At 35.3% G+C, this 25,047-nt stretch overlaps 1 protein-coding gene across 1 annotated transcript; it reads right to left on the bottom strand.

Annotated features, from left to right (window-relative positions):
- Positions 1 to 5,885: 5,885 nt before the first annotated feature.
- On the bottom strand, positions 5,886 to 24,893 carry LOC123556293 (proton-coupled amino acid transporter 2-like). Its single transcript, XM_045346894.2, has 10 exons — positions 20,564 to 24,893; positions 18,227 to 18,456; positions 17,060 to 17,150; positions 13,862 to 13,950; positions 13,386 to 13,478; positions 12,834 to 12,918; positions 8,787 to 9,062; positions 8,359 to 8,537; positions 7,181 to 7,344; positions 5,886 to 6,147 (listed from the first exon to the last, which is right to left on the bottom strand). The coding sequence occupies exons 2-10, from the start codon at positions 18,364 to 18,366 to the stop codon at positions 5,924 to 5,926; spliced, it is 1,341 nt and encodes a 446-aa protein (XP_045202829.2). The 5' UTR covers positions 18,367 to 18,456; positions 20,564 to 24,893; the 3' UTR covers positions 5,886 to 5,923.
- Positions 24,894 to 25,047: the final 154 nt, after the last annotated feature.

Here is a 25,047-nt window from a genome sequence, read left to right as displayed (position 1 = left end):
AAGAATAAAATAGACATTATCTCCCTATTGAGCTAAGCGGGCAGGCTATGCAAGACCAATGGCATCTTCTACTAGTTACGTATTCGCAGTAAATTACAAGACCAGTTGCATTACAAACGTAAATTTCAAGAATAGTAGAATCATATACGTAGATGACAAAACTAGTAGCATCTACGTAAAATACAAGACCAGTGACATCTACGTAAAATACAAGACCACTGATATCTACGTAAAATACAAGTCCAGTGATATCTACGTAAAATGCCAAATCAGTGACATCTCTTACACAAATAACAAGACCAGTGACATCTACGTAAAATTCAAGACCAGTAATATCTACGTAAAATACAAGACCAGTGACATCTCTTACATAAATAACAAGACCAGTGTTATCTATTACGTAAATTACATGGCCAGTGGCATCTCTTACGTAAGATTAGTGGCTTTCTTGTGTAAACTAAAAGATCCGTGGCGTCTCCGCTGCAATTTAGAAGACCAGTGACATCTACGTAAATTACAATACAAATGGCGTCTCCTACGTATTACAAGTTGCGTCTCAGCAATGAACTGCAAGATCAATGGTTGGCCTTGTCGTAACAGCAGTAATGAATAAAGATATCAACTATATATTTCACGTACACAAAAAATGTATTTGTAAACTTGAACCATAATTAAGAAAATACGTACGTATACATATCTATTTTTAAGTTATAACAAAGGCATACTATTTACCCCATAACAGTAGCAGACTCCATTGCATGCTCCATAATATCCCCAACATCCTCCATGGGTGCAATGAGCGTTGCAGTTGTAACTACGTTTCACATCGGACATTCCTGCGAATGTGCAGAGCTATGCTTTTATCACTCAATTTTGGTAGTACCACATATTATTCAAAGGGGTGTTCAATGAAAATTTACTGACTGAATAGCGAACAGTGTAGACCATGATCAGTTACGGAATTGCAGGTTGATCTTGGTCTGCACTAGTCGCAAAGGCTAAATCACTTGACACCAGTAAGTTGAGCGACAGCTGACATTGGCGAAACGTCAAATATTTCTGATTATCATCTACTTATATCAGACCATTAATTGCTTATCGAAAAATATCTACCTTATGAATATAGCTATTGCTCAAGTGAGAGAGAGTAACTGTTTAAAAAGTAATATCCAAGTCGAATATGTTCCACAAAGACGAAACAAATGTACTTGTATTTGACTTGTTGTCACATAAAACTGCGCACAGCAAATTCATTAAAATGCATACATGCGTTGAATTCCTGACTAAATCTTTATCTAAACAAATAAGTCACATCATATTATATATATATTTGAATAAACTAGAAATTATTAGAAGAAATATCATATATACATGTATATATGATATTTCTTCTAATAATTTTAAGTATATTCGAAAATATGCAACGTGACTAAGTTCAGCATAGTCTGCAGTAAATATCGAATGCGCCTAAAACTAAGACTACTATATTTTATATGCATACACCTACACAATTAATTTTGAAATATTTGGCAAGCGATAAAATTGTATTTACCAGATCATCCCCATGGTTTGTTATATTATAAATTTAGATTTGAATGGTTGTGTAAAACTAGCTCCAGCATGATATCTGACATTGTGAACATGGCTTAGAGAGACATGCACACAATTCAATATGTTAGGAATATTGTTATCTAAATTATTGCCGTTGACGCTTTGATTTTAATTAATTGTATTTATTAATTACGAAGTACTCACTTCTTATTGTTTCAATTACTTTCACAATTTCAGACACTTTTTAGTTGATGGACTGCTGGGAGAGAAAGTCTTATATATTTTCATAAAGACTTTGGTTCTAGTACTAAAATCATGTTACATTTTTATTTTTCTTTACCCGCTTGTCGCCTCATAGCTTACCATATTCTTCAGAAAACGAAATAAAAGAAAACTGTCCTCGACTTAATAATAATCAGCACACTTACCTTCTTCGTTCCTCAAAAACTTTGTGTCCACGGCAACGAAAACGAGAAGTAACACTATAGCACAAACTGCTGCCGTAGATTTCATTGTCGTTGATAAGCTGGTGAATATCGTGAAGTTCCGAATTGTTTGAATGCAGGATGATTTCTGCAGCTCTTTTTATAGTGGTCTGTGGGTAACTGCGTACGTGATTGTTTCTGAAGTTCCTTGTTTATTTGGCCTGATCCTCGTAATATAGATAACAAAGGTAAGACGGCATGTCTGCTTTATCTAATTTTGCTCATTGTTCCTGTTGTCTGTTTCAAATATTAAGTGATACGTGTGTTAATACTAGCCTAAGCTGTATTCCATAGGATAAGTCTGATGTCTATGATATAGTCAATATTATAGTCTGAACAGACCTAATACTGGTACAATGTTACGGACCTCTGTGACTTTAGATATCAGAGTTTTCTCTATTCTCTTATACAATGTGCAATGACTTTGCTGTATTGTCTCTGATTACTAGCGAAAGTTTCTTTTGTACGTAATGTCATGTTAACATATGAAATCAGTTACATTCTGCACTATGATCCGCCTGACCAATATCATTTTTACTACTAGTATTTTGAATAGCGAACGCATAAGATAGTATAAAACATCAGATTGCTGGGAACACGAATATTTTGACTGTTTGAACACTTTTTTTATGAATTCATGATTAAAAGAAGTGTTTTATTCAAACAATGTAGTTTAACAAATAAAAAAACTATTAATATCATTAGAAAATATCCAGCGTATTTGGTGCATTGCGTCAATTCATTTTCTTGTAGCAAGAGACCTTATTTGGTGTAAGGTGAGACCGCCAATGCGTATTGTTGTTGTGCAGGATTTGTAAGGTTGTTGTCCTAACATATTAGGTATATGTAAAGGTACATTCTATAGGTGATAGTCAGCACTGATGTTTTGTAAGTTTTAGATAGCGCGCAGTTTAGCTGGGTTTTTTTTTCAGTTAGCGTGTAAGTTTAACAAATTATTATACGGCCTTATCTTTGCTTCCGGTTTAGATAGTTAAATCTATATGTTTGTCAGTTTAAATATTTCAGTGTTTTAAATATGTTAAGTGGATGGCGTTTAATTATGTTTGATGTCCTTGCAAAATACGGTCAATGCCACTACTGTTAGTGACGAAAATGCCAATCATAAGTCTGTTCGAGTACGACCCAGGGTTGGACAAGTACGACCCTGGTTGGGAATAACCTTTTAGCGATTTCATTTAGTACGGTCAAGGGCTGGGCATAATCTATATTAAGTACGACCCTGGTTGGGAATTACCTTTTAGCGATTTCATTTAGTACGGTCCAGGGCTGGACATAATCTATATTAAGTACGACCCTGGTTGGGAATTACCTTTTAGCGATTTCATTTGGTACGACCCAGGGCTGGACATAATCTATATTAAGTACGACCCTGGTTGGGAATTACCTTTTAGCGATTTCATTTGGTACGACCCAGGGCTGGACATATTCTGTATTTAGTACGACCCTGGTTGGGAATTACCTTTTAGCGATTTCATTTGGTACGACCCAGGGCTGGACATATTCTGTATTTAGTGCGACCCTGGTTGGGAATTACCTTTTAGCGATTTCATTTGGTACGACCCAGGGCTGGACATATTCTGTATTTAGTGCGACCCTGGTTGGGAATTACCTTTTAGCGATTTCATTTAGTACGACCCAGGGCTGGACATATTCTGTATTTAGTGCGACCCTGGTTGGGAATTACCTTTTAGCGATTTCATTTAGTACGACCCAGGGCTGGACATATTCTATATGAAGTACGACCCTGGTTGGAAATTAGCTTTGAGCGATTTCATTTAGTACGACCCAGGGCTGGAGACATATTCTATATTAATTTTAACGGGGTCAATATTTAATGTTACACCGGACAATCAGGCCCCAGATGTTCGAATCTTTAACCGGTTGTTAAACTAACCGCTGGTTCAATTTTAATTTAGAATATCTCTCTTGATTGGAAAGACTAGTTTGATGTTTTATTTTACTGTGAAGGCTTTTTATTGTTCATTGTCTTTAACTCATACATTTATGTTTCAAACTCTTCTAAAATGTCGACATATAGCTTTAAAAGTTAACCGACCGTTAGCTTAACCGCCCGTTAAAAGTTTCGAACATCACGGTCCAGACATGCACTGGGAGGAACTGTTGGACCAAATGGAAATTTAACTGGAATTCATCTGTTCTCAACAGCCAAAGACTTTTGATTCAAGTCATGCTAGACGCAATGCCTAATTGGACATAGAAAATATGCTAGGGACTTTCTTGGCTGGTCTGAAATTATATCTATCGTCTTTGTTTAATTATATCCACTATTTGTATTGTAGGAATAATAATAACTTGTCAAATAAAATATGGAAATCGTTTAATTTTTTTTTTAGAAAGTGCATGGATAGGGTACCTTCGTTGTTATACGCTTTATAGCAGATTTTGAAAATAACCCTAGTAGTATCTAGGTTTTCCTTAATAGGGCCCAATCCCCGGCATTTAGACTTCATGTAGAAGCTGAATACTTCCAGGCGTCTGGTGCTGTACAGCCAGAACAATGAAAATTGTTGTCATTGTTGCGATCATGAACTGGTCATACAGTGTTCTCCATTTCAAAGAGCAGATATTTTTAAATACTAATCCAAAGATGATTAAAGCGCAAAAGTATGTACGCTAACTAACGAGGTCTTGAAAGCTAGAATTTAATTTTTCAACAAAATCGGCGACTAGAATCGATCCTCTGTGGTCACAATCGATGTCGCCGACTTTGAAATTTTGGCGACGATTACTCGATCATTGGCGACAAACGGAACAGCACTAGTTGAAACTATATGTGTAGCCCTTAGAAATAAAGACGTTACTTACTTTATCACTTATAAACATTATCACTTATGTAAATATCACGTTTTGATACACGTATAAACCTTGCCCTAAACATCCAGAATACTATTGGGATGAAGTTTATAAAACATAATACCGAAAATTAAACATTTTCGTTCATTTCAATCAAATATTTGTTATGTTTTAGAACATCTAGAGCATACAGTACAAACATCGTAAAGCACAGTGCATGTCTGGTGATTGAATTAACTCCGACGACGAATTAACTCCGACGACGTCAAACATATGATAAAAACCTTTATACATTTTTAAAATTTGTTCTTACACATCCAGAATACTATGGGGATGTAGTTCATAAAATATGAATACTAACACTTAGTGTTTATGTTAATCAACTATTTGTAAAAACTGTTAAACCTTTGGAGCATACAATGAAAAAGTCGTAAAGCACAATGCATGTTTGCTGACTGACACCTCTACACTCTTTTTCTATGAGCTGGTGCTATGACAACTCAAGAGAGACACCAAAGTCCCATGATTATATTCTTAATTGCAGGATGGTAAGTATGAAATATAAAAATAATTAAAGCATACCCTCGAGATGATGTTTCACTACAGGACAACAAGTCATTGCAACTTTAGTAACAAGTTGTTTTCTTGGGCAAAGAATTTCCAGCAGAACTATCGTAAACATTTGAGGACATATGACATAAATGACATACAATATCTTGATGTCTATATGCAATACGCTTTGAAGTCCGCCCGCTTAGCTCAACGAGTGTAAAGCGCAGATTACGTATCGTGGCATCCCGTGGAGACGTACGTTCTTCGTGACGATTTGATAGAAAACATTGTCTCCTCAATTTCTTACTCATATATAGTTGGCTTTTCCTTCGGAGAACAGGTTAGTACTGGCAATCCAGAAACACTGGTTAGGTTAACTTCCCGCCATTATATCACCGAAACACTGTTGAAAACGGCTCTAACCCCTAAACAAACAATCAAGCAAGCAAACAAACAGACAAAAACGCTTGAATGAAAATTTACTTCGATTTGAGACAATATCAAAATGTTTTTGCTATTTCTGCAATAGATGAGTACGTCCCTGTGGTGAACCCAACCAACCCTAACACTATGATAAAACAGTTTTTACAAGTAACAAGTTTATTGCACTGAAACGTGACAAGTTCTATTGTAGCTGGCAGTATAAGTGCTAGGAACGAGCTCGCAAACGCTCCAATTAGTGAGATCAACAGATCTAGATGTGGTATAAGAGCAGACAAACCACCTGAAACAAACGAACACTATATTTACTTATAGTTACTTAAAGATTATGACATTTGAGTGGATATTTTTATCGACATTCATTATATATATCATGATATTTTAAAACGTTACCAGTTTAAACAAAGCTAAGCACAATTCAAGTATAATTAAAATGAATGCCTTTGAAATCGTTATTTAGCTGGACCAGGTATAAAATCATGGATATCGTCGCACTATAATAACTAAGCAAAATAAGATAAATGTAGGGTGAACACGTGATTTTTCTTCATGCTATAGCATCTACAGGATTCCAAGTTTGATGTCGTTATCAACATGTCCAGAGGAATTCTGCAGATGCTTTAGTAGGAAACAAGTATGCGTTATCTGGCAAGTTTAATCTTACAGACTGTAGGCAATAACTTGTAAAAACTAAACAACTTCTTGTTATACCAACAAACATTCGTTTCATTTTAATCTTGTTTCAAAGGAACATTTAAAAGCCGTTATACATTTACATCCGACCATAGAACAAGCATACATAAAAAAGGTTGGTTTAATTACAAGCGACTAATATTCATGTTAATATTCCATGCATCCTCAATGAGTTTTTAACCTTCTTCTTCTAAAATTATAGTCACATTTGGTTGGTGTGACTGTTGAAATAGGTTTATAATGAGCAGGTCATTACAGCAGTACCTTGATCTGCAGTAATACATCCGGTTCCCGGGAATTTCGCCAGACCGGATCACATTCGGACTTGGCATAAGTGTCTCGTGGGACCCGGCAGGCCTGGTAAAATCCAGTGGAGCCGAAAACAACATTGCAGATCGAAGTACTGTTATAATAACCTATCATTACACCCGCTGGTGAAAAATAGAACGCCAAACACAACAATTTAAAGTTATAATTGTCCGCTGATATGGTTTTATTCTGTATAAAACACTCTGGTTAAGAGGTATAAAGAGAGCCAATGACTATTTCTCACATTTAATGGGTAAGAATGACAGAATAATTCTGTAGTTTTGACGTCTTTGTTTTACTTAGGAAATACTTACATATTCCTAGAACTAAACAGAATCTAAAGATGTACTCTCCGTAGTTAGGCCAACTCCATTTCTTCTGTACAGATGGCCAGATTATATTTACAGGTACATATAACATTAGACCATATGAGATGAATATAGCCACTGCAAACATCAGCTTCATAGACAAATATAGCCTGTGGTAAAATATAATGCATGCATAAATCTTAGACAACACAGCTTGTGACAATATGTTATGCTAAAATAAAAAAAAACTGTGGAAAACTAAAACAGAGATATAGTCTATGGTTGCATATACCCCTATATTTAATGCCACCACAAACATAACCTGTAGTGATATAACACAAACACAATCTTAAAAAACAATTTAAGGCAACGTAAAAACAATATCTAGGTGCCCCTCAGTAATTCTATACAAATGCATTTACAATAAAGGTCTCTATCGCTATTCGATCAACATTAGATATTATTCAGCGAGAGCAGCATTACATCAGGTTTCAAATTCGTCGAGTCAGGTCTCTGTGACAATACCGGCACTATGGCACACAATCATTATGCAAGTCAATTCAAAGCCTATGCTACAAAACCAGCTCCGGTGCGAAGGACGGTTTCTTATATAAAAAAATGCGCTCTATTGACGTAAATAAAAATAATTATAATTTCCCAGCCTATATTAGGGACACAAAAAACGTTGCCATCGGTTAAACCGTGATTTATAGCAATCGGAGCTTTTCGTTCATCGCTCCCAATTTTCCAGTCTAGATTAAGGAAGCTGACACGCTGGCTGCTTTCATTGCGCAAACTGACCGATACATCTCTTCACATTAAAAGCCTAGAACAGTATTTTATCCTAATAGTAATTTATTTTTTTATTTATGAAAATATGCTTGTCTTGTTTTGTATCTATATCTTTATAAATCCAAAAGGGCAGTTTGTTTTTGCTTCTGATTAATTCGTACTTGTTATTACTGCTGAAACTTATTCTGTAAAGCACTTTGAACGTATGTACACATTTTGTTAATCATTTACGTCTTTTAAGACCCTAACGAGTTTATTTTGTTTCCGAAAGAACAGTAACTGGTCATAAGTACGGTTTTTGCCTGACCACAGTAAACGTTTCCTGAACTAAGGAACACACATTTAGGTCGAGAACTCAAAGTGATAGATACATGTAGCTATTTATCACTCACCATTCATCATTTGGCAAGTTTAAGGTAACGCTGCCTCTTGTATCATCTCCAAATTTAAGGTAACCATAGAAACCAACAGCACAGTACAAGGCAATAGTAATTGTCAATCCAAGGTTCAGCACCCCTGCTTTACCAAGAAAAGCAGATTTGTCTTTCATCTTATCATGCAGAGGTAGAATCTTAAAAAGAAAGCTCACAAATATCTCGTAAGTTACACACGTACACTTAAACATTTTGTAACTTCATATAACTATGACCGTTTTATTGATTTGTTAAAGCTATATGAAATTAGAGGATCTAGATTTACGGAAGGAGAAGACCACAGGTGCTCTCTCGTCAACTTCTATGTTCGAACTTTCTTACACAACAAACATAAAGTTATTATAAAACAACAGAATAAATGAGTTCCAAAGTTTTTTTAAACTTACCAACCCTATTCCTTCAAAGGAAAATATAGCCTGTCCAAAGAAAAGTGGCATTGTTCCGAAGTCTGCGACGGAAGATCGAACTGTTGTAGCTGGAAGACCTTGAACTAAATTCACAATAACCAATGTAAGGCCGAGAAAATTTAGTACGTTTGCGAATGATGAAAACGGCACAAGAGCTTTTAAACTTTTTACCATTACATATGGTACACAGAGAGCTGATACCATGAGTATATACAGCTTCGTATCCAAGGAAACCAGCCCAGCATGTTCAACTACCTGCAAAGAAAGAAACATCAGTTTTGATTATAAAATATGTCGTCTTGTATTCAGTACTGCCTTTTATGTTACATGCAACAAAACAATGTATTGCGTATCAAATCAAGCATCACCAGGAAAATGAATCATAAAAATTATAGCTATACAACACCCTAGCACGCCAAACAAGCTTGCTTGTTTGAAGGCCAGTGGTTCCAACTATAAGTCCAATGTGTTTATTATTTGTTTAAGATCGAAATATCATTTCCCTACTGAAAGCTGGATGCAGTACTTTTATGAATGGCGCATGCCCTTATAATCTTATGAAAGATACTGCCTCACCCTATAAACGACTGTACTCCCCCTCTTCCTCTTGCGACTGATCAAAACAATAAACTGACAGCTAAAAGTTGAAAAACACCATTTTAAAGTGACTGGTATGCTTTGATGGTATGTATATTTATATTCTATTGGAAGCTGAACATGATTTGTTTCTATATATAATGTGTTAGTCTGATTAAAGGTAAAATAATAGCAAAAAAACTCGATTGATCACTGATTTTGTCCAGAAATTGTACATAATCGACGTCAAAAGTATATATTTTCTTGCTTGCAGAATGATCTACATGTAAATTCCACTGTTTCATGGATAAAGAAACAATACTTGTTTGGTAAAATAAAATAAAATCATCTGCTAAAATCTCCAATTTTTTTAAAACCGTCAGTGAAAGAAGATTCGGTGTGATTTCCTGACCGTACGCATGTTTGCTTTAGTACTGTACAAATGTTTGCGACTTTCGTAAAAAAGACTATATGCCTGTTTGCGACTGACTTATTTATAAAATTTCGGCGTTTCCTATCCTCCTTTAGTATTTCTTCATAATTATAACCCGCAAACGAAGTTTGAAGGAGGGTGGTATATAGGAGTCACCATGCGATTTTTCTGTTCGGTCTGTTTGTATATGTGTCCTCATAAATGTGGTCGTGCAATTACTTGAACACCTACCTCTCTCAAAGTTTACACACAAACATTGGCAATATGTAGTTAACGCCCGTCTTATTCTTTTCCTTTTCTCTTTAATGTGACTCTTTAAGGTAAAACAGGGTCTGCTTTTTGTGTCCGTGTCATAACGTCTTTATGCATTAAGGGATTCTGAAATAACTTAGCACAAATGTCCACCATCACGAGACCATCATGAGACGATGTGTCGCGCACAAGACTATATTTTCTAGAATTTCAACCCATTGAAACCGATATATCATCGCAAACTACAATTAATAAGCTGTGAAAATATGAACAATAAATGGGGTGATTTGTAGTGAAACGGCGCCAGATTGAATCCACTAACCCTTTGTCAATCCCTTTCTTGAGAACGTCGCACAGTAAACAGCTCTATTTTAGTTTTGTCTTTGTATTTGCCATAAACACACGAAATGTAACATGAAACCTTTCTTATTTTACTGAAAATACATTCTGCGAATAAAATAAGCCCCCACTTTACACGCAGAAGTGACATAAGAGGAAAATATGAGGGTTTATTAGCTCACCTGAGCACGAAGTGCTCAAGGTGAGCTTTTGTGATCACCCTGTGTCCGTCGTCCGTTGTCAACAATTTGACTGTTAACACTCTAGAGGTCACAATTTTGGTCCAGTCTTAATGAAACTTCGTCAGAATGTTACCCTCCATAGAATCTTGGACAAGTTCTATATTGGGTCATCTGGGCTCAAAAACTAGGTCACCGGGTTAAATCAAAGGAAAAGATTGTTAACAAACTAGAGATCACAATTTTGGCACAATCTTAATGAAACTTGGTCAGAATATTACCCTCAATGAAATCTTGGACGAGTTTGATATTGGGTCATCTGGGGTCAAAAACTAGGTCACCAGGTCAAGTCAAAGGAAAAGCTTGTTAACACTCTAGAGGTCAAAAGTTTGGCCCAAACTTACGAATTTGCCGATGATATTAAAACAAAGACCATTTTTAAACCAACGGAAGTGGATTGAGCCAGGCTTAGCAATGAAAACGACTAAATCCACAAGGACAGAATCCCGGCATGTGCAAGCGTTATCACTATCAAATGTAAATTATTTCAAACATGAGAAATAACGGTTAAATCTTGACAGGTAGTAAACACGACGGCTGTATGTCCATTCGCAAGGTACTTGTGGATGCAATAGTATTTTTTAAAAAAATCAGAGGATCATTTTGTTGGCAGACGGACAGACAGACGGGGGTCAACCTATAGTCCCCTCCTGTCTCATCTCATCGACATTTTGAAGTCGTCAGGTAACATTTCTTCGCGTGACTTCCATAGGGAATCGATAGACGGTTAATTTCTTAGCGAGTCTCAGACCCTCCACTTCCACCCCCCAATGGATTAGTACATGCATAGCACGAGGGGTTCGGCATTAAATGACATCATATACATGACGACTGATCAATAGAGATAATTTGGTATGCATGTTTTATTTCATTTACACCATTAAAGGACATAAATCGCCTACTGTAGTCGCAAAATGGAATACAGTGTCAGTCGCAAATACGCGTTCAGATCAAATATCAAAATTGGCAAGTCGGCATACAGTGAATGTTTTTTTACCGACTAGACAAAAATCAATTTCATTCAAAAACGCTCCAGATATGCAACATCTTATTTACATATATTTATGGAGTATGCATGCTTATTTCAGAAAACATCATGGATTATTGGATAACAAAACTTTTTGACGTGTTAGTCATCAGTTTCGTGACTTGGTCGAGTGACTTTTCATGAAATGAGTGTGACCAGTCAACATTTTGTCAGCATTTTGTAAACATTACCTGTCTATTATATCACCATATAAACATACTTATGTTAGACTTATCGTTAAACTTAAATACACATACAGTGTAAAGCAAAATAATTAATTTCAAGACGATTTCTTACCATCGGCCTGTCTGTTTATTGTTTTGATCAGTCGCAAGAGGAAGAGGGGGAGTACGGTCGTTTATAGGGTGTGACTGCGAGTTTACATGTAAAACAAACATATTTCTTTATTTATTTCATGCCGTTTCAATGGTTTTCACCAAACTTCACTCTTTATTTTACGACATCTTAATGTGTATGATGGGAAAATGTCTGTTTTTTTTTAATTTGATATGGTTGTGCGTATGTCTTAAAGTTAGTTTTAGTGTTTGTGTACACATGTCTTTATTGACACGTACTTTGTTTGATAACAATATTCAGTTACTTAGAATTCATGTTTTGCGTTCAGATACTGTAGTCTCGTACCACTGAAAGCTATATGTGGATTTCTCCCTGTTTGAAACTGTGGGTTTATCATGTGATAATTATTCGCTATGTTTCAGTAATCCACTGAAAATCATAAAATGAAGTAGTATAAAACATGATATAATTTATGCCAGTGAATGTTGTCTCTGTCTTAGAGACTAATATATAATTTTGACTCTTGAACCATTGGATATGAGATCTTCCGGTGAATATCACATCATATACAATGGCTCAAGAGTCAATAACTGTTTTATTATATGTATTATTTATTTTATTATATTTTATTATATTATTGTTTGAAAGTAAAAATAACTATGTGAAACTTCCATTCTATTTTTAGAAAGTCATGTTTAATGGGGAAAACCCACTAACCATTAAACATGAAATATATTTTGAAAGATGATGAGCGGTTTCGGCCAATGAAATTAAGGTTATTTTTAGAACATATAATACTGACAGAAAAGGACAGTTAAAATATACTAGTATGCTTTCATATCCTAGATACTACTAAGCCTCACCTGTTTCACATTCTCGGCAACAAACACGGCGTATACGCAACAGAAGCCAAACTGGGTGATGATCAAAAACATATTCACCATGTTCCTGCATTCAACAAGTAGATAAAACTTGTAAAGTTGTGGATTCACTTTACCAACACCAACTTAATGAATATTGTATCATATAATGGAAATCAAGACCAATTTTTTTTTATCAGAAACAACTTGAATACGGAATTTTAATTGATTTGCTTTCATATGACATGTTATACCTGAATAAAATTGAATCGATTTGAGTATTCTGCAAACTGATCAGAAGCGTGTTAGTGACGAAGGAGTGTCTGTAAAACACCTTTGATTGGAACAGTTTTCCACTGTAGATATAGTCTGTACATGTATAATTATATGAAACAGGGAATTACTTATTACTTGAAGTGGCTGTTTTATCAATTATTCATCCTCTTAAATCAGTTTGTTTTTCTTTTTCGATGTATAAAACTTTGAAGAACGTTTTGATAACTATTATTTTTTATTTAGTGTGACTCAAGTTTGAAATTCAAACTAAGTCATTACCTGGCCCCATTGCTCCATCCTTTAAGCCAGTCATCTCTAGTACTAAATGCCTTCTCCATAACACTGGCATAGTCTAAATGTCTTTCATGAGTTCTAGATATATATTCACAATTTAAATAGAAAAATTAATGTTAAACACAATAACAATTTGTAACGTTTGCGAAAAATGTGAAATATAACTATCAGATATATTAATAAGCATTACAAGACTTTCATCAAATTTTAATTTAAAACACATACTTTTATGAAGCTGATGATATTAGGTCAAAAAGCCATGCTCTCAATACCTGTGTAATTTCAAAATTATGCATTAACTATTATTCGTCTTTTATCTCTTAATTAAAAGACCCTTGGGCTAACTAGTATGTTTGGTAAAATGATTGCCCTGATATTAATAAATTCTTTTTCAATCCGCTGATCTAACAATAGAAACATTACACTGAAACAAACATTCGACAAAAACATATAAATGTTACCTTTTACAAAGTTCATTTCGGGACAGAACCAGAAGGTGCATACAATGAGTGCATATAAACCCGATTATTAACACCACAGTGAGACTCAACTGAAATACAGAAAGCAATACAATAACACCACGGTGAGACTCAATCTGAAATACAAAAAACAATAACACCGCGGTGAGACTAAACTGAAATACAGAGAGCAATAACAAAGCGGTGAGACTCATCTGAAATACGAGAGCAATAACACTGCGGTGAGACTCAACTGAAATAAAGAGAGCAAAAACATCGGGGTGAGACTCAGCTGAAATACAGAGAGCAATAACACCGCGGTGAGACTCAGCTGAAATACAGAGAGCAATAACACCACAGTGAGACTCATATGAAATACAGAGAGCAATAACAACACAGTGAGACTCAACAGAAATACAGAGAGCAATAACACCACGGTGAGACTCAACTGAAATAAAGAGAGCAAAAACATCGGGGTGAGACTCAGCTGAAATACAGAGAGCAATAACACTGCGGTGAGACTCAGCTGAAATACAGAGAGCAATAACACCACAGTGAGACTCATATGAAATACAGAGAGCAATAACAACACAGTGAGACTCAACAGAAATACAGAGAGCAATAACACCACGGTGAGACTCAACTGAAATACAGAGAGCAATAACACCACGGTGGGACTCAGCTGAAAAACAGAGAGCAATAACACCACAGTGAGACTCAACTGAAATACAGAGAGCAATAACACTGCGGTGAGACTCAACTAAAATAAAGAGAGCAATAACACCGCAGTGAGACTCAGCTGAAATACAGAGAGCAATAACACCACGGTGAGACTCAACTGAAATAGAGAGAGCAATAACACTGCGGTGAGACTCAACTAAAATAAAGAGAGCAATAACACCGCAGTGAGACTCAGCTGAAATACAGAGACCAATAACACCACGGTGAGACTCAGCTGAAATACAGAGAGCAATAACACCACGGTGAGACTCAACTGAAATACAGAGAGCAATAACACCGCGGTGAGACTCAGCTGAAATACAGAGAGCAATACAATAACACCACGGTGAGACTCAACTGAAATACAGAGAGCAATAACACCGCGATGAGACTCAGTTGAAATATAGAGAGTAATAACACCACGATGAGACTCAGCTGAAATATAGAGAGCAATAACACCACGGTGAGACTCAACTGAAATGAAGAGAGCAATAACACCGCGGTGACACTCGACTGAAATAAAGAGAACAATAACACCGCGGTGAGACTCATCTGAAATACAGAGAGCAATAACACCACGGTGAGAGGCGCTTTGCCGTAATTGGTCTGGTATATTGTGGTGGTGATTTAGTTCGTATTAATTAATTCTCTCTACTATATAATAATTTATAATGCGAACTTGTATCCTAGCGGATCTCACATATGGGAAAGTCAACTGTTCTGAATATAATTATATCCCTTAACGCAAATTATCTATATATATTCAATGTATCCTCGAGATCCAGTTAACTTTCAGAGAGAGAAAATATAGCTTCTCTGGTCCCAATCAGTTATAAAGACTAAAAAGTCACTACTGATTTGTGAGACATGAAAACAGAGATTTGAGTATATATATGCAAATGTTGAACCGTACGAATGTGTAGTACAATTCGGGCTCGTATATAAAGCAGTATCGAAACCAACCTTATTGGGTTAGTGGACTTGCTGTGGCATGTGCATGTTCGTTTGTACTGCTAGGCGCTTTGCCGTAATTGCTAGGCGCTTTGCCGTAATTGGTCTGGTATATTGTGGTGGTGATTTAGTTTGTATTAATTAATTCTCTCTACTTTATAATAATTTATAATGCGAACTTGTATCCTAGCGGATCTCACGTATGGGAAAGTCAACTGTTCTGAATATAATTATATCCCTTAACGTATATATATATATATATATAGTGTACATTCTAACACGACCCGATTAATTCCCTATTTAGCAAAGAAGACTGGTCCTTCGGGATCATTAATTTCAACTCATTTACATTTGAAGATTGAATACTGCTTAAGCCGGTGCTAGGGGGCGTGGGCTGTGTTGCATTTTCCATTTCTGCTCATGAACAGACTCAATCAAACCGAGTCTGACATTTTCACTGTTTGCCTTGTTCTCGATGCTTCCGAGGGATCTACTTTTCAGATTATATTTACTTCACAACAGCTGGTGTTAAGTGTTGTGTGGCGGCCGTAAAAGGTCGCCCCGACTTCATCTCAGTGTTGTTATATTTTCCGGTCCTTCGGGATCATTGATTTCAACTCATTTAGATTTGAAGATTGAATACTGCTTTAGCCGGTGCTAGGGGGCGTGGGCAGTGTTGTATTTTCCATTACTGCTCATGAACAGACTCAATCAAACCGAGTCTGCAATTTTCACTGTTTGCCTTGTTCTCGGTACTTCCGAGGGATCTACTTTTCAGATTATATTAACAATACATACACTGGTTGTACGTCACAATAATTACGTCATAGCATCAAACGTTATGGCGGCGTGTTCGAAAAGAAAACCACACAAAGCGGTCAAATATTTGGTGAATATCTTCAAAGGTTAGATGATAATCCTTGATCACGTGTTAGAATCGAAAAAAAAAATATATCACAGACAGTGCCTTGCTCTTGAATAAAGTCATTGTCGTTCAGATGTGTGTATTATTATCAAACTCCCCGCAGCGTTTACCTCCCCTTACGGTACATAAATGAACACAAGGGAAGATAACCGCTGTGAGGAGCTTGTATTATTATATCACACAGGCTGCGCCTTCGTGATATAGATCTAATTCCTTCGCGTTTGAACTCCAAAAAATGATTTTATTCAACGAAAAACCAGCTTTGAATATATTATTTCTTAAATACAAATGTGTCTGAATATTTCATTTAAGAAATAACACTTATAATTCTGTGATTTGTCGCTGAATAAAATCATTGTCTGGAGTCCAGATGCGAAGGAATTGGCCGTATTTCACAAGGGTAAAGCCCCCACATTGATAAGTAAATGTTATTTACAGATTTTAGCAGACACAATTTTAAGCGGCTGTTATCAATAATCTTCTATTGCTATAAGATGTTGATAAATTACTTTTATGAAGCACTGTTTAGACCTACGCGAAGACTTACATATATAGACAGGTATCTAACAAGCCAAATTCATGTATACGGAAAGGTAACAACTTACCCACAGACCTCCATTTTTAAAAGCTACTGGCATTGCTAGAATCCCCGTTCCTAACATTCCCTTTAAAAGATGCATCAAGCATTCTGTATTTCTGCAATAAATTGAAAACAGCCTTGAGCTATATAATTATGCCTACCACAAATTCATTGGATTTGTGAATACACGTACTTGCATGCATTTTAAAGAAAAGCCGATTTAAGGATGTAGGAGCGAATTGTTTCTAACGTTAAGAATTGTTTCATACTCTGTAAGCTTGAAGAACATTAGTTTCCAAGACAAACAAGAGAAGAATAAGCATAGGTCACCGAACTCGTTTTAATTTTATAGGGCATTTTCTCCACCCACTGTTCACGCATTTCTGAATTTTTGTAAAATTGAAAAAAATGGCGGTACTTTATAAAACATATAATATCCCAATTAATCTTGTAGGGATTTCAAGTATTACAGGTTAATTTAATATACGGTGATGTCAGTATTATATAAGCATAAATGTCAATAACAAATCTCTTTCGTTATCACATGTTGACGTAATTACCCCACACACTTTTTCAATGGAAAAAACGTATTTAGATCTACAAAACAAATTCTGACGTTGAGATTTTCAAAATATTTTGCAGCTTTGATGACACGCAAAATTGCTTCAAAATGGAAAGAAAAAAGTTGGGGTTACCGTGCATCTAAGAGATTTATTAAGAAAAAAACTGTTAAAAACTGGTGAATTTTGATATTTTTGTTTTAATTTGTATTTTTTACATAGTATATAGTGCTATCTTGAAAACTTTTATTTTACGTATAACTTAACATTATATGTATAAGTCAGGAAAATATCAAAGCCAAACCTGATCTACTTTAATAGATATTTGAAATTACCTACCCCTACCCCATTGTAAATCTTACGTCAATATCAGGCAAATGTCAGCCAAGAATAAGGGTGAAATTTTTTTCGCAAAAAGTAGAATACATTTGGTTAAATGGTACATTATTAGCCATATTTTAATTATTTAGCATTAATTTTTGGCAAAACTTTTGTTACAAACCAATATTCGAAGAAATATTTTTCAAAATGGCGGATATCCTGAAAATAAAACACGCTCGTACATCCTTAAATAGATGAGAAATAGCCCGGTTTGTAACATGACCTGTATAGTTCTAAAACTATAAACTTACGTTGTTGTAGCTGTAAATCCTGTATCCTCAACCTTAGAAACAAAATTGCCAGATGCTGAAAGTTCGTCAATTTCTACACATCGTTCCGATTCTACATCATCCCCAACTACCAATCTACTCTTCTGACCGTCTGCATGCATTGTTTTCTACACATTTATACTTCCTTATTTGTTGTAATGACTTATTTGTCGTGGAATTTGCAAGAATCCAATCCAACTCGGCTACTCCATCTGAAGAAGTATTTTGTTTCGAAAACTTAACACAGTTTCTTAGAATGTCAAACTTAGCAATTATTATTACATAGGTTTCTCAGAATGTAGAACTTAGCAATTATTATTACATCGGTTTCTCAGAATGTAGAACTTAGCAATTATTATTATATCGGTTTCTCAGAATGAAGAATTTAGCAATTATTATTACATCAGCTTCTCAGAATGTAGAACTTAGCAATTATTATTACATCGGTTTCTCAGAATGTAGAATTCAGCAATTATTATTACATCGGTTTCTCAGAATGTCAAACTTAGCAATTATCATAACAAGACAGACGCCCCGTACTTTTCACTATTTACCATCAAATTAGTTTTACTACTTCTTACGACTATATGTTCTATGGTTTGTGGTTTCTTGAACTAATACAGTTACATATTCTATTCTGAATGTTATCTACTTTATGGCGTTCTACCATTTATTAATTTTCTGAATATCAATACTAAACACGGGTGTCCCTGGTGTCCCGTTGTAGGTAAGTGGCTAATTTTCACTGTAAATTCAGCGTATGCTGTATCTTTGACCTTTGGCCAAATCGACCTCAAACAGCAAGAGTCATCTACTGAAATATTTGCCAGTATAAAGCGCACTAGAATTATTTCCAGTCTAAAGACACTGTGACTATAACAACTGACCCACTGCCCCAAAACGATACGGCTCTCAATGAAGCAACAAAGTGCCGTGTGTATCTGTTAGACTTAAACAACATCAATGACAGAATTAACATTTTCACGATTAACTGATTTTTTTATTGTTATTTTTAAGTTGTAACGTTATAGGCCTACATCTAGTACAAGGTTAATATATCTGATAAATGAAATAACAACTGTGTCTGATATAAAATGTTAGATACTTCACGAAGATAACCATCATTTTTTAAATATTTTTCATATTTGTACTTGAACTCACGACATTTACTTTAGGCAGACAATAATAAATATTACAGAAAGGCACGAGAAAGATAATTCTGTACGTGCTTTGAGAACAGAGTACATTACGAAGAGGAAACTGAATACATTGTATTTGAGTTTTACGGCGCACCAACCAAGTATATTTTAACTGTTGTGGAGTAAACATTTTGATTTTCACATTTAATTTACATCGAAATAAAAATATGAGGTATGGTCCTGGAATCACAGATACAGCAACCTCTTACGATCATGCAAAGGATAGGCAGTGGTTCAAATTCTTTTTCATCCCATATCACCCGTGGAGAGATTGATACTTTTGCATTGATTAAGAGTGAGTCGATTAATTTTCAGACGAGGCGCTTATATAATTATACTTTAGGATTTAATTACCCTTTTTTGCTGCTCTTGCATGTGCGAACACGGTCGAATTTTCTTTTTTAATGCTATGTGCAAAATATTTCGAAAACAATTTTTCATCAAACAAATCAAAACAAATCGAAACTACCACAATAAGTTTGGAAATGATCTAACTAAGAAAATGAGTGTTCACACTTATATGTTTCGTTTAGAAAAAAAGAAAGTTATCGCCGTTTTTCGAACGCTACTGACTGACGCAATGTTAAAATATTAGAATAAACAGGCCTATAGGGGTCAGCTATAAACGTCTCGATTAAATCTATCAAAAAAGTCTTATTATACGGCAAACTCGCCACATATTATAATTGCTAACAAGTAAAGACTCTTTAATTCTGTTTTCAATATTAGGTTAGTAATTACTTTTTAATGTTAAATACTAGTAAATTACTATGTTGATTTTCCAGTAAATGCTTTGACCCTTATAATCTTTCGGTATAATAAAATAAATATTGCATTCCTGAGAGGGTGATATGATAAATGTTCACCCATCGAAATATGAATATAGACCTCGGCTGGCGCCTCGGTCAATATTCATATATCTCGCGGTGAACATTTTTCATATCACCCTCTCAGGAATGCAATATTTATATAATACAGTTATCTATGTGATCTTTATCAGTCATGTACATTAAGGTGACCACTGTTTATTTACCTTATAAATATGTTCGCTCTGGTTAAACTGAACTTTACATTTATATTTAAAAAAAATACAATATAAAAAGAATAAATTAAATCATACCTAGAGAACCCTATATATTTCCATTTTATAATTCGCTTGTATTTCCGGTCCTAATCAATTCAAATGCTGATGTAAGAAATGATATCTTATCCTACTCGGGTAGCAATTAAAACCACAATAAGTCAGATTCGTAAATTGTTTATCTGTTAGGTAGGTCATTGACCTATATTTAAATGATTCAATCAGATGTCATTTATAGAGCGCCGATAATTCTACGAACTACAGGAACGTCGATTCCTAAATAGCATTAATGTATACTAATGTCTCATATTGCACGTGTTTTACGTGTGTTTATAATGTTGGCAAAACTTGAAGGTTACGTACATATGTTGGAATGAAAATACGCAATAAAATATGATTAAACTAAACTGTTTACGTGTGACGGTAAAAACCGATATCGAAGATGACCTGTTTGTATGTATTTCAAACTGTTTGCAAGCGCAAGAAATAAATAAATAAGCATTTCTAAAATTTAATGTTTGAAATAAAAATAATTTGATTAAGCGAAAAAAAAAACAACAACAAACAATTCAGTGTTAAATATATATACTCATTGCTTTTGCTCACGTATAACATTAACATTTGTAAGTTCGATACGTGTGCAAGGAAAGAAAGAAAGAAAGAAAGAAAAAAAAACAACAACAAATACATGTTAACTGTATATATCCGCATCAATACTGATGGGAAGTGACACTATGTCGCACGAATAACAATTACTTTCCGTAACTAAAAATATTCAGTCTTAAATTAACAAAATGGCATAAAATATATTTATACGTATAATTGACACATCAATGGAAATACGCTAAATTCCGTGCATGATTACTGCATCACTTGTACTTACCTTAACAATACAGTTCTCAATCTATATTACCAAAGATTTAAATATCTTCATACGCCAAAAGGGATGTGTCAGTTTGGAAACAAAATACAAACTATACAGTCATGTAAAAGGAACGGGTGCTGAATCACGTTTTACTGCATTTTTTCCAAATTAATAAAGTAAGACAAATAATACAGATGAGTATAGTCTATATAGGAACATGTGTCATGCACTACGAATGTAATAAATTGCAGACATGCGATCTTAGTCATATTCGTTTAGTCATCACAAGCACTACGCTGTGTTTTAAAACAAATATTTTATAGTAATGGTTACCATAAAAGATGGCCATGATGGCTTATACCGCTCACCTGTGTATCGCAGCTGTCATGATGGTCAAGCTAGGAAAAAATCTAAATAATAATGAAATTAGGCCATCCTTTCCGGATAAGTTTTTTTCCACTTCATACGTATTGGATCCACTACACGCAAACTATATTGGAAAGGGTGACCTTGCACACTATCGGCTATGTTCTGGAATACTAGAATAATTTGAACAATTTAAATTTATAGATGACTGACCAGAAGGAACATTTCAAAATCGGACCAGGTTTTCTATATTTAGCTCTTGCGGCGATGGTTTTGACAAATCAAAGGTCCTTCTAGAAAAAGTGGTGTGGACATCTTTCAAAAATAACCAGCAATTTAAGAGAACACATCGTTTGCATGTTTCTTTTCCTAGCTCCGGTGGCCATGATTTGTTTAACCAAAATATCTGAAATCTCTTCAGGGCAGAGGTGTAAGGAGATAACCTATGAAGCTTTTTGGCGGCAATGCTTTCCGGCATGACCGTGGACATTTGTTTGATTCGAGTTTAACGTCATTTTTTTCCCCAACAGTATTTCAGTTATGTAACGGCAGGCAGTTAACCTAACAAGTGTTCCTGGATTCTGCACCAGTATAAACCTGTTCTCAGCAAGTAACTGCCAACTTCCCCACATGAATCAGAGGTGACGGACGAATGATTTAAGACAATATGTTTTTGTTTTTTTTATAGAATTGTCAAGTACACCCCGCCAATTTGAAAAATCGTCAAGAACATACACCCCGCCAATTTGGAAAATCTTCGTAGACAGTCGCCATGGAACATTTGTGTGGAATTACTTTTAAGTCAGGAAAGCAGTTTCTGAAGATTTTTTAAAAATAAAATCTGTAAAAAGATCCTTTGGGAGCAAAGAATGCAGCCAAGAAGACTAATAGCAGACTCGGACTGATCGAGTCTGTTCATGAGAGGTAATGAAATGAGCAACACCTCTAACGCCCACTAGCACCGGCTAAAGCGGAACACGACTACACATATATGTTGAATGGACTCCATGATCCTAAATGAACGGAAAATATAACAAAACTGAAAGTTTCTGCTATATTAATATTGGGAAAAGTGAGCACGTCCTCTGGTGATCACGTTTTTTAAGAGTCAACGAAACTGAACATTTTTGGTAGAGTGTCCTCATAAAGATCGATATTGTAGGAAAATTAAACTTGCCATATATGAAAGCATATGCGAGATTATTTTTCAATCAAGCACTCAGTTGTTTGCAAAAAGACTATCAAATTTTTTAATACAAACATACAAGAAAAACATGCCCCTCTCCCTGGTGGCCATCTTTTTAAACATAGTGGAATGGTGTGAAAGGTGTTGGTTAGTCTCTGTAAAGTTCTACCAAAATCAGAGTTTTCCGAACAGCCATACAGAGAAAACTTGTCCCATCCCATAGCGACCATGGCTTTTAACAAATAAACGTGGCTTGAATGAAATTGGAAGAGGTTTACCCAAAAAACATTTCAAAGGAATCATTTCGGAATTGTGTGGACGGTTTCACAGCAGATCATTTTTCAAATGTTTGGTATAGTCATACAGAGATAAATAGCCTCGCTGGTGTAAACAAACAAGAGGACCATGATGGTCCTGAATCGCTCACCTGTCTCCACATGACCCAATTTTCATGAAGATCCATTGAAAAATATGGCTTCTAGAGAGGTCGCAAGGTTTTTCTATTATTTGACCTAATGACCTAGTTTTTGAAATCACATGACCCTGTTTTGAACTTGACCTAGATATTATCAAGGCGAACATTCTCACCAATTTTCATGAAGAGTATGGTGGCCTCTAGAGAGGTCACAAGGTTTTTCTATTTTTATAACTATTGCCCTAGTTTTGACCACATGTGACCCAGCTTCAAATTTTATCTAGACATCATCAATGTGAACATTCAGACAAATTTTCATGAAGATCCATTGAAAAATATGGCCTCCAGAGTGGTCAAAAGGTTTTTCTATTTTTAGACCTACTGACCTAGTTTTTGACCGCAGTTGACCCAGTTTCAAACTTGACCTAGATATTATCAAGATGAATATTCAAACCAACTTTCATACAGATCCCATGAAAAATATGGCCTCTAGAGAGGTCACAAGGTTTTTTTATTATTTGACCTACTGACCTAGTTTTTGAAGGCACGTGACCCAGTTTCGAGCTTGACCTAGATATCATCAAGTTGAACATTCTGACCAATTTTCATGAAGATCCATTGAAAAATATGGCCTCTAGAGAGGTCACAAGGTTTTTCTATTTTTAGACCTACTGACCTAGTTTCTGACCACCGTTGAACCCAGTTTTGAACTTGACCTAGATATCAAGATGAACATTCAGACCAACTTTCATACAGATCCCATGAAAAATATGGCCTCTAGAGAGGTCACAAGGTTTTTCTATTATTTGACCTACTGACCTAGGTTTGATGGCACGTGACCCAGTTTCGAAGCTGACCTAGATATCATCAAGGTAAACATTCTGACCATTTTTCATGAAGATCCATTGAAAAGTATGGCCTCTATAGAGGTCACAAGGTTTTTCTATTTTTAGACCTACTGACCTAGTTTTTGACCGCAGTTGACCCAGTTTCGAACCTGACAAAATATATCATCAAGATGGACATTCTGACCAACTTTCATAAAGATCCCATGAAAAATGTGACCTCTAGAGTGGTCACAAGCAAAAGTTTACGGACGGACGCACGTGATCACAAAAGCTCACCTTGTCACTTTGTGACAGGTGAGCTAAAAAAATTCAATTGAAGGCATTTGGTAGGACAAAAAGAACATTTGTGTGAAAGCATTATTGGGTCAAAGGTTTGACAGGAGATTTTCAAAGTTGTCCATATTGCCATACATAGCAAACTAGTCCAGCCCCTGGCGGTCATGCTTTTAGACCAGTCAAAATCATTTGATGGAGTTTGGTAGAGTGTCACATAAGGAACATTTAGTAATATTATTTTCAAGTTGAGCCAGCGGTTTCAGAGCAGAAGATTCTTATAGTTTATGTTTTCCTGCTTTAGATTTGAAAGTGTCCGAAGAGCATGGATTTTCATTATTGTGGCGGTCCTCAATTTGGTTAAAAGTAATTAAGCGGTTTAGTAGGAGATATTGTTTTAAGAAATTGTGGTCTAATGGACATCCAACGACCCTAAAATTTCATCATTTGTGCTCCACTGAGTGAAACTTAAAATTTTACAATTTTGTCTTTTTCTAAGAAAGACACAGTGTAAAATTATTTGAATGAAATATTTCTTATATCCATGAGATAGATACGAATATGTGATGA

This window comes from Mercenaria mercenaria, chromosome 5 (genome assembly GCF_021730395.1).
Source record: "Mercenaria mercenaria strain notata chromosome 5, MADL_Memer_1, whole genome shotgun sequence".
NCBI classification, from domain to species: Eukaryota; Metazoa; Mollusca; class Bivalvia; order Venerida; family Veneridae; genus Mercenaria; species Mercenaria mercenaria.
Note: the sequence above shows the minus strand (reverse complement) of the source record. Positions and strands in the feature narration are given on the sequence as shown.

Bases quoted from the DNA above. Each gene is read 5' to 3' on its own strand.
- LOC123556293 (XM_045346894.2), bottom strand. From the start codon at position 18,366: ATGCATGCAGACGGTCAGAAGAGTAGATTGGTAGTTGGGGATGATGTA. The intron at 17,151-18,226 runs GTAAGTTTATAG...AATTTATTGCAG, and splicing joins GGATTTACAGCTACAACAAC to AAATACAGAATGCTTGATGC. The intron at 6,148-7,180 runs GTAAGTATTTCC...CGTTTGTTTCAG, and splicing joins CTGTTTAGTTCTAGGAATAT to GTGGTTTGTCTGCTCTTATA.